Below are 10,418 nucleotides of genomic sequence, written 5' to 3'. Positions count from 1 at the left end.
AAACCCTTCCGGTGTAAGCAAGTCGTAGGTGCCGGACTTTTGTAGACTGTGTAACTCGCGTTCGATGGCTTCGCGCCACAGAGCAGCATCATTGCCACGAAGAGCCGCTTTGATGGACTGAGGGGTAAGTAGGTTAATGTGTATTGCTGCGCATATTCTGTAGAGTTCGTCGATAGTGCCATCATGTGGACGGTGTGTGTGTGGAGGTCGTGGCGATGGAGGTGATGTCGTGTTAATTTGGAAGGGTATATCGCCGGGAGGCTCCGGCTCGAGCGCGAGTTGTGGGGGCTGATTAGCAAGCAATTTGAGGGCTTTGTTGGCGCTAGAGCAAGCGTGCGGTACAGCAGCCCGGCGAAAAGCTTTGTCCGCTTTGTTTTGACGTTGTGCGCGACGAAGATGGTGAAGGGAACGAGTGTATTTCGCTTTGAGACGTAGTTCCTTGCCATACGTATTTAAAGGTACTATGCCATCGGCAAGGGTGGTCATGTCGGTGACAGTGAAGCCAGAGTTTTCTATGTCGTTTGACCAGTGTACATGATTAGTAGCCGGACGAGTGGGATTGTTGATACATTTGAGCTGATCGACGATGGCGGCGTTCTGTTCATTCATTTGTCGGGCACGAGTACGGGTCATACGCATAATAGATGGTAAGTCAGGTTCATTAAGGATGCCGGTGTTGGGAGCCATGAAGCGTTCGTGACGTTGTATGTTTGGCGATATGTTATTGAAGGGCGGTGTTGTGACTGTCTTCCATAGTACAAGTCTGCGTAGCTGGTGAGAACAGGACCTGGTCGGGTATGTGGTACGTCGGCGTTGGGTGGTTGCTGGTCAGGGACAATGGGCGGGTCCTCCACTGAAGCATTAAAGCGTACAGTATGATAAGATATATCGTGCGATGACTCCCCTGAATTCTGTGCTGAATGCGTGTTTGCAGGACTAAGAGCAGAGCCTGGGAAAGGACGAGTGCCAGATACCGGCGAAAGCTCCTCTGGAGTGGTGTGTTGACTGAGGTCGGTAGGAACAGAGGGAGTGGAAGGTAGGGGTGAGTCGTTGGAAGGTGACTGTGAGGCAGTGGGTGCCAGTGTTAGTTCCCGTATAGTTGGTATATCGTCCCGCAGTGTGGTGGAGCGAGGGAGGGGTATAGTTCCAACCTTTGTCCAAGTAGAAGAGACACGTTTGTTGAATTTGACATCTCTAGAATGACATATGCGGCCTGACTTGGCGCTTAGAATTCCACACTCATCGTAATATTTAGAGTCGATCTCCTGCCCTAGATATACCCCTAGCGTGGCTCTGTCATCGAGTCTGGTCGTAGGGTCCTGATTGGTGAAGGCCACTTGACAGTCATATACATGCATATGTTTGATACGTTTGTTAGGTTTGTCGCCGTAGAAGATTTCCCAAGCGGATTTACTGTCAGGGTTACGATCGTTGCGACTGATATTTGTGCGTTAATGTAGCATGGCATAATGCCTCGGACCACATCTCGGCAGGCTGACCGGAATGGTCGAGAAAGCCACGCATTAGATCCGCGATAATTCCATTCATACGCTCCACTAAGCCATGAAGTGCTGGGGGAATTAGTATATGTGTAAAGGACTTTGACGTGTTCCACGGTGTTATGGCTTTAAATTCGTGAGAAACGAATTCCCCACCACGATCGCACTTTAACTCCTCAAATTTTGTCAGCTTTTCTTTTCCTAGCCAAGTGTAAAACAGGTCAAGAGTATGAGCAGCCTCGTCCTTGGACTGTAGTGGATAAGAGAAGAGCATGGTACTGTTGGCGTCAACATATTTGATGTTAGAAGTGCAGCCGGTTGCTGAGGGTGTAAAACCGGTTGGCGGGCGAGTCGCAGGATCTTTTGAGTTTGTTTGAAATGGGCCGACGACGCATTTTGCAGGATGCACAGGTAGGGCAAAACAGTCACCTGTAGGGTGAGCAAGTACATCGTCCTGGGCTGTGAGCAGATTAGCTGTCGGAGGTTCGGCGTGTTTAGTGTTACCTAAACGGGCAACACAAATGTATCTCCACTTTGGTGAGCCGACCACTTCAGAGCCGTTGCGAAGAAATGTAGTGGAAGTCGTGCGGACAACCTTCACATGTGAATGTAACTGTTTGAGCGTTTGTTGGTAGCATTTGTTATGGGGACCCAGAGGAAAGACGACAGTAACCAAGCCATTGTCCGTGTCCAGTTTGCTGAGCGTGGCAGACCAGTGCTTTTTGGTGAACGGTATGTTGGCGTAGAGATGGACTTTCATCTGATTCCAGGTGTGACTGGGCATAAGCATCACAAAGTGGTGCCTTGTGCATTGTTTGTACAAGCAAATAAATCGATATCGACGATGTCGAAAGGTTCAACGACGTGTTTTTGGAAGAGGTCAGGGTTTAACTTTTAATTGTCTGTGCTTTCGCTCTTGGCGACGTAAACATCGATATTGTGTTGCGAAAGGGTGGGTCGTGTTTTGCATGGATGAGTGTGACCGAGAACGTTGTGCCAATCGGTGAGGGTGCGAGTGGGATAGGTAGCTATTTTGTATTGACCGCTCACGTCTGGTATTGTATGTGTCTGGTTTGTTGGGTCCGTTATGTGGCACTCTGTAGGTAACGTATCGTTGGCTTGGGCGGGGAAGTTGACATCGAAACCATTCCGTTGCATGGGTCGCACAGATAGTATGTTTTGTGCTGCTTGCGGCATGATGCGTACTTGGCTCAATCCCGGAAGCGTGTCGCGTGCGTGTAGCGTAATTTGAGACTTGTCCGGGAATACGACTATGAAATTGCCACGTTGGATATTTGTAACACCATCGGTAGTGATATATATATATATATATATATATGAATCATAGCGCCGGAATCAATGAGAGACTCGGCTATGTATAGTGGTGCTGTGGGCCCATCTTGGTATATTGAACTCTGCAGGCGATAGCGTTCAGTAATTGAATGTATGTCCGCTTTATTGGGAATGTTGGAATCCTTGGGAATATGCTGGTGAGTTCTGTAGGACGAGAGATGTCCGGAGAAGCAGTCGTCGCATTGTCCTTGGGAAAGGATCGTATTGGGTGCTGATATAGCGCGATGAACCCCGTGGCTTTACTTGGACATGCAAGCTGTGTTGTTGTGACCGCTTCTGTCGCATTTGGAACACGAAAGTGTAGAACGATCAATAGGGCATTTGCTACCCTTATGATCGGCTGGACCACAACGACGGCAGATTGAGTCAGGACATCCAAAAATGCTGTGTCCAGATTTGCCACAGAGAGGACAGTTAGGGCGGTCGCGGCGTTGAGTGGAAGTATTCTGTTGACCAGGGCTGGCATTTTTGTTGACGACTGGGTTACTACGCTCAGCAGAGGTATTGATGGTCATAAGTCCGGAGATAGGTGGCGAAGAATCAAGTAGATTGTCACCGGCAAATTTGAGCCCCTTTTTATGGACTTCGTCGATCGCGAGGGCATCCAGATCGTGATCAAATATATCTGCACGAAATAATTTGTAGTTGTCGTCGAGACTACAGAGTAGAGCGCAAATCAAATACTTGTCAGGGATGTTTTCACCAATGTCTACCAAGTGTTGACGTATCTTTTCTAAAGCTTAGAGCGTTGTATCAGGGGAGCCCGTCGATGCAAAACTGGTGAGATTCTGCAGTGCACCCCAGAAGCGACCATGACTACCAGTGTTGGTTGTAACACAGATGTGATCAAAGAAAACGTGTGGTGCCTTGGCCATGTAATTTTTGTACACGGAATTAAGCAGGAGTTCACTAATAGAATGAATGAGTATACGGCGACATTTCGAGTCGGCCGCTGGATCTGGTCCTCCCCCAGCGCTGCGGTCGTTGCACATTGGATGACAGCGAGGAAGTACATCGAAGTGGGCCAATTCCATGCGCAACCCAGTGATCCAGTTGCCGAAGTTCTGACAACCTTTGAGTTTCTCACCATTAAAGACATCTTTGTATTTCGGCGTGTCCCGAAGGTCGAGGGCAGGCTTAACGGGAGTAATGTTGTAGCGCTCAACAATAGACTTTGGAGCTCTATTAGTTATGTCGCTGTTGCTTCTGGTGGCCTGGTTGAGACTGTGAATGTGGTCGTTGGCTTCTTTGAGCGCGGTACGTAAGCCATCCACTTCACCTTGGAGTTCAGCAGTGCAGAGGTTTGGTTTGTGATCAGTGCCTGTATAAGCTTCCGCTTCATGGAGTCGAGCTCGTGTCCCATCGAGGTCCGCTTCGCATTTTGCGAGTTTCTCCTTGGTACTAGAGAAGCGCGCGTTAAGAACATTGAGTTCACGTAGAGTCTTGACATGTGCATCGCGTTCCTGATTAAGTACATACCCTTCGTCGATGGCGCGTTGTTTGTAGTCTCTAGCCTCGTCTTCATTGGCGTCGGCACGAGCGCGAATAAGGGCGATTGTTACATATAGAACCATAATATGTTAAGTGGAGAGTGACTTTATTTAGACCTCTACGGAGGCTTTTATATATACATCTCCTATGCATATGGATTATGGAGTCACACGTAAGTTACAAAAGCATGGCTTATTGTGGTGAACTCTTATTTGACAGGTCATAATACCTGTCAGTGAACCATGTTTTGACACCTCATGGCACCTGTTATTGAACCATCCTTCTCTGGGTACCAAACTGGTATTGTATCTGAGCAGAATGATGACAGTGCTGATTTTGTCCAAACAGATCATCTTGCTCTGTGAGTATTTGCAAACATACCAGGTCTTTATTTTTGCTAAGTCCCTGTCTTGCATATAATTCAATGTTTAGTGGAAAACATGGGCTTTTACTATTTCACGAACCCGCTACTTTACACAGCCCCGCCTCAGCTTAAAAATTGAATGTTGTCGTATGTGGTTTCAATCACACAGTGTCAAAAAGAGAAACGGAGTTCGATCATATAATATTGTCTTATTATTTATTGTAATTTACTCGGTTACTCTGCTACATTTTGGGGTTTAGTCAATCCTGAAGGCTCTCGATGGTAAGCATAATGATTCTTTAATCTTATGACCTTTTTGAGAGACTACAGGTCTCAGGCCAGATTTTACAGCAAGAAACCCCCTTTGATTTATAGAAGTTATCAGAATTAGCTCACTCCCGAGAGCTAATCAAGTTGCTTTTAAAATCACTCCCGAGAGTTGAGAAATACTTAACCGACTCCCGAGAGCAGATTAAGTTTCTCAACCAACTCTAGAGAGTGGATTAAGTCTGCCAATCGCAACATTCTAAAAATAGAGGCGGTTCCCTAAAACAGGCATCATGTGATCTGCTTGATATTTAGTTGCAGAGAAGTCGAATTAGAATACCATCGAAGTGTTAAAGATATATGTAGGAGGTTTCTCAAACTGACCATATGAGTTTTTACCCTGGCCAGCCTATATGGCTGAACACTAGTACAAACACCTTATATTTAAAACCAAAGATGAGGTCAGAAATAAATACATACATTTGCACTTTTTTTTAAAGTCCACAAAATTGCACTCTAACAACCTATCAGGTCACTCTCATCTCGCGCTATCAATATGCCTACTGTAAATTTTAAGGATATTAAGATCACCACTATCCTCGAAACGAAGGCCGACTGGCTTCCTTGGAAAACTCAGATCATTCTATCCGTGAATTGTGAAGAAATTCCAACAATATTAACCGATCCGACTCCGTCTAGAGGCCACCGATGGACACCCAAGGAAATATCTGAGGCTTATCGGATTATCAACCGCACCTTATTTCCAATACTGCAGACGGATATCAGCCAATTCATTGATATGCCGTGGGTAGCTGTCGCCGCACTGCAACGCAAGTTTGAAGCCCTGACCGAAGATGATGATTAGAAGGGAAACTGAACCACATCACGCAAGACCGGAAGGAATCTTACGCCAATCGTATTAGTCGTCTCAACACGGCATTTGTGAATTCAAAAAAAAATGCCGGAGGTTCGAAGTCCAACAACAGTCTATGCGATATTTTACGGCAGGCTGTAAACGACAATAATAATACTGTTAAGATTACGTTGAAGACACCCACTACGATGGTCATGTCGTATGGCGAGCTCACCACGTATCTCATCGCGTTGCTGGTGACCCATATAATCAGGGTCGTGACCACGACGGTCGTAAACCTTACGATCGACGGATTGACAAGTCTGGTCCTCGTCACGACATACGAGACTATAGATATACGACGTATGAGAGTACAGATATATGTCCATGTAGAACAACAAGCATAAGCGATCTGATTCAAATCGTGGCTACCATACACGTGAGGAACGATACAACAGAAACAACCGCTACCAATACCGCTACGATAAGCACGATGATCATGACCGACAGTACTACCGAGTAGATAGATACAATCGACGCGACTACGACGATGGTAGATATTCACGATATATACGATGTTCACAAGACAGTGACAGAACATACCGATCCCAGAGCAATCGACGCCAAGATCATGAAGGCAGACAGGACAAAACAATGTCAGCATAAGTATCCGATAACCAGCTGCTACCTGCTAAGAGACAGATTGTATTCTCCACGATTAATCCTACAATTGACAACAAGGAGGTGGATAATCAATCGGACAGAGATTTCAGAGGTGGGTGCTGACTAGCTTGCGATAGTTGCGCCACCATACACATACTTCCCTATAAGTACCAAAAGCATCATCTCGTTCGCAACGTGCGCATTAATGACCGAAGTAGCTGATGGTACAATCATTTATCCGAAGTATGTGGCTCAGCTAGGAAACTTGGCGGACGTATTCATCGATGTGACATTCTGATAAAACTGCACTACTAAGTATCAGCCTGCTCTCAGCACAACACTACTCAATTGGATTCACCAACAACATAGTGTACATATTACTACCAAGCTTTGGAACCAAAACAGTACATGAAAGGCACAGAATATACTGCGTGCACATCGACAATATAGTTATGACTACAGTGGAACCATCGCTGGAGAAAGCCAACCAGATTTCATGGCACTGTAACAGGCTCGCGCACCCCAGCTACGTCCCAAAATATTTACACTACGCAAGGTAACCAGAGGAACGATGTAAAGCATGCACTATTGCTAAGAAGAAGAACAAGAATACAACAAAGAATGACAGCACGAACCTGCCACAGAGCCTCTCGAGTTAGTCTTCGTGGACATAATTGGACCGTTCGCAACATCAATAGGATCCAACACCCACTCTGTATCAAACGACTTTTCTAGCATGGCCAATGAATTTCCGATCCGCGACCTGAAAGCATCAACAATTCTTGATACTATGTACACACATTCGATGAATGGTATATTTCAACTCCTCGCCGAGGTCAGTGTGTACAAATAAATCGAGGCTCACAAGTTACAGCAAGAGTAACTAGACGCATGCTTGCGTGTTTGGGATACTGCTCAAGGTACGCACCTACGGCCACGCCACAATATCATGGCAAGGTAGAGAGACTGCATGGTACACTGATTCCTAGAATGCTTGCACAACTGAAGTATGCACCTCTACCGACTACTATATAGGCTGAATCACTAATTCAAGCTACCAACATATATATTGCTATACCCACCAACGAGAAGAGCTCATCTCCATACGAGAAATTTACAGGATACGCATTTCCGATAGATATGTTCAGAATATTCGGGTGTCATTTCGCATACAAGAATTGTAATTCAGACGGCAAATTCGACGATTGCGCAACCCTTAGACACAACACCGGACTCGTATCGTATAAACTCACCTCTGACCAAGCGTATAATACAAAGCCGAGAGGTCTATATATTCGAAGACGATTTGTTTTTGTCTGGGAAGACAACAAATGTACAACTGCCATTGTACTACCGGACACTATGAACAATAATACATTCCTCCAAATCGAGAATAGCGATTTCCGAATAGACGCAAGGACAACATCGACAGTGGAAGATATGCTTAGCCAACGAGCCCAGCCAACTGTGACGCAAAAGTCAAGCAACTCAGAACAAAACAACAACTTGCGGAGAGCGAATACATACCGGTGAGTCAGAGGCTTCCGCAGCGACCATCAAAACACAACACGATCTCGAAGCAACCATAGCTAAAAGAACGACAGAAGGTTGCCAAGTCTCTCGAGAACTGTGAGACCTTGCGATTGTTGAATGTCAACTGATACTACGACAGCCGCCGTAAAAGACGATATCTCAGCACTAAGCACACTGTTAATTCAGCAATTTCAGCAATGGAACCGAAAACATACAAAGGTAAATATGAGATGCCAAACGCAGCCGATTGGAAGGAATCAGCACGTTCAGAGATGAAGAGCTTGGCGATACAGCAGTAGGCATTTACTCTGGTTGACATCACAACAAACCACGGGAAAATCACTATGTGTTTCCCCTCGATGGATATTTGTTTTGTGGAAAGTACAATATGCAATATGTATTTCACTATTAAGGCCCTTTAAATACTGAGTGAGCGTTTTGCCAATGACATAATCATGTGTCTCGTTTATTTAGGTTCATATTTAGTGAATTAAATTTGGTCACAAGTCAGCATCATCAAGTAACGCTCAATCGTTTCTCACCTCGTTCGCACTTTGTGCTTTGTGTGAAAGGTTTATATGGAATACCCATTTTATGATATGCGCGTGCAATATGTATTGGTATCGTTATAATATTGTCCCCAGTAAACTAAATAGCTACCGTTGGTAGTGTATACTTTAGTTGATCAGCCAAAATTAAGATATAAATTGCTTTCAATATTCGAGTGTACAAAATCCTTCTCAGTGTGATCTGTACATATACGCTACATCGTCACTTGTACTGACTTTAAGGTAAATATACGACTGTTGTTTGGTTTTTTCGTCTATTAGTTGAATAACGTGATCAGATACTACTTTTGAAAGATCGATTATTAACTAATCAAATAGCCTGGTCTTATCTTTGTAAGGAGCGGCACTGTGTGCCCGAATAATCTTGTAGAATACATGCTGTGCCTTGTGTGCGCGTTTCATTGATTCTATGGGCTCAGTTTTTATTTCAGTAACACATACTGCAGGTGTATACGATTGGCCCCCTTAACATTTTGATGTTGCTAAAAAGAGTGGATTCTTTTATCTTTCGTTTGAAGATTTTTGATGACGTCTATTCGAATTGTGTTCCATCTGTGAAAATCCGCCAAACTATAGTGTAGTACGTCGCCAAGGTGACTTATGAACTCTCCGGGCACTATTCATATCGACTGTCGCACATTAGGTCATTAATATCAATTTGTTAAGATACCTATTTATAAATGTCTTCTAAAGGGTAGCACAACGTTCGATGGTAGAATATTAGATGCAACCAACGCGGTAGATTTTGCCTACTGTGTTCTCAGATGAGAAGTTGATTTGAAATATCAATTTCAGTGGGTAGTATTGCGGCAGCTGCGCATTCTAGTACATAGCTAATATATTTATAGTACGCAAATCATTGTACTAATAGTATCTGTGATCTTTAGGCGTTTAGACGGTTCAACCGGTGTAATAAGCCGGGCCTCCACATTAGACTCTATGTATAAACGTACTCTTAAGCAGTACGCAAATTATAAACGTACTCTTAATAGTACGAGGAACTTAAGTTTCCTAAATGTACTCTTAATAGTACGGGGCACTTAAGTCTCCTAAATGTGCTCTTAATAGCACGAGGAACTCAAGTTTCCTAAAATGGGTTTTAATGGTTTTATTAATTAAACCTTTTCCATTTAACATATCAGATATTTGGATGAGGCCATTAAAAGGCCTCAGTAGAATACCAAACATAAAAAGAGTTGGTCTAGTTCTATTAATAGAGCTTTATTTACTTTCCAATTTTATTTATATCTGAATACTTCGGTAGCGAGATGGCTCAACCGAATATATGTTTCTAGGGACTAATAGCGTTACCTAGTTGATCCTCTGATAAGCCAACCAGATGTGCCAGTCTGATGAAGGCTAAGTCGGTAATTCTTGATAGTGGCAAGCTATTGGTTAAGACAATGACTAAAGACGTCAAGAGTATTTTTTTATATTTCTTTTTTTCTAAAGATAGGATTTTATGAGTCTCTCGGATTCGCCCCAGTGTTTCGAAACATACCATAGTTTCTAATAGAGCGACAACGAAACACTAAATAAAACCCCTTCGGCGGAAACAGTACTGAGAGGATTATATATAGGCAATGTCTCAGCCTCACAATCCCTCAGAGTATTGCTGTTTTCACGAGGCAAACCTAACTTTATTAAACGTCTCATTTCGTTTATTTATATCGATATTTACACGATATATCGAATTTACCTACGCGTTTATTTATTCTAAGGCATTGGTATCGCCTTTATTAGACCGAATCTTACACCGGGGCAAAGGGTCCGACCGGAGCCGCCGGTCAGGACAGTGCGACAGGCTCCATGGGTATTAACGACCG

At 44.2% G+C, this 10,418-nt stretch overlaps 2 protein-coding genes across 2 annotated transcripts; one reads left to right on the top strand and one right to left on the bottom strand.

The window, feature by feature from the left end:
• Positions 1-6: 6 nt before the first annotated feature.
• SARC_00583 (hypothetical protein) lies at positions 7-607 on the bottom strand (the record flags this gene model as incomplete). The annotated part of the gene is made up of 1 exon (XM_014305729.1): positions 7-607. A coding segment is annotated over one exon (601 nt), but the record flags the coding sequence as incomplete, so codon positions are not given.
• Positions 608-5,530: 4,923 nt separating this feature from the next.
• On the top strand, positions 5,531-5,839 carry SARC_00582 (hypothetical protein; the record flags this gene model as incomplete). Its single annotated transcript, XM_014305728.1, has 1 exon — positions 5,531-5,839. One exon carries the CDS (start codon positions 5,531-5,533, stop codon positions 5,837-5,839), a length of 309 nt encoding a protein of 102 aa, XP_014161203.1.
• Positions 5,840-10,418: the final 4,579 nt, after the last annotated feature.

This window comes from Sphaeroforma arctica (genome assembly GCF_001186125.1).
Source record: "Sphaeroforma arctica JP610 unplaced genomic scaffold supercont1.19, whole genome shotgun sequence".
Lineage (NCBI taxonomy): Eukaryota > Ichthyosporea > Ichthyophonida > Sphaeroforma > Sphaeroforma arctica.
Note: the sequence above shows the minus strand (reverse complement) of the source record. Positions and strands in the feature narration are given on the sequence as shown.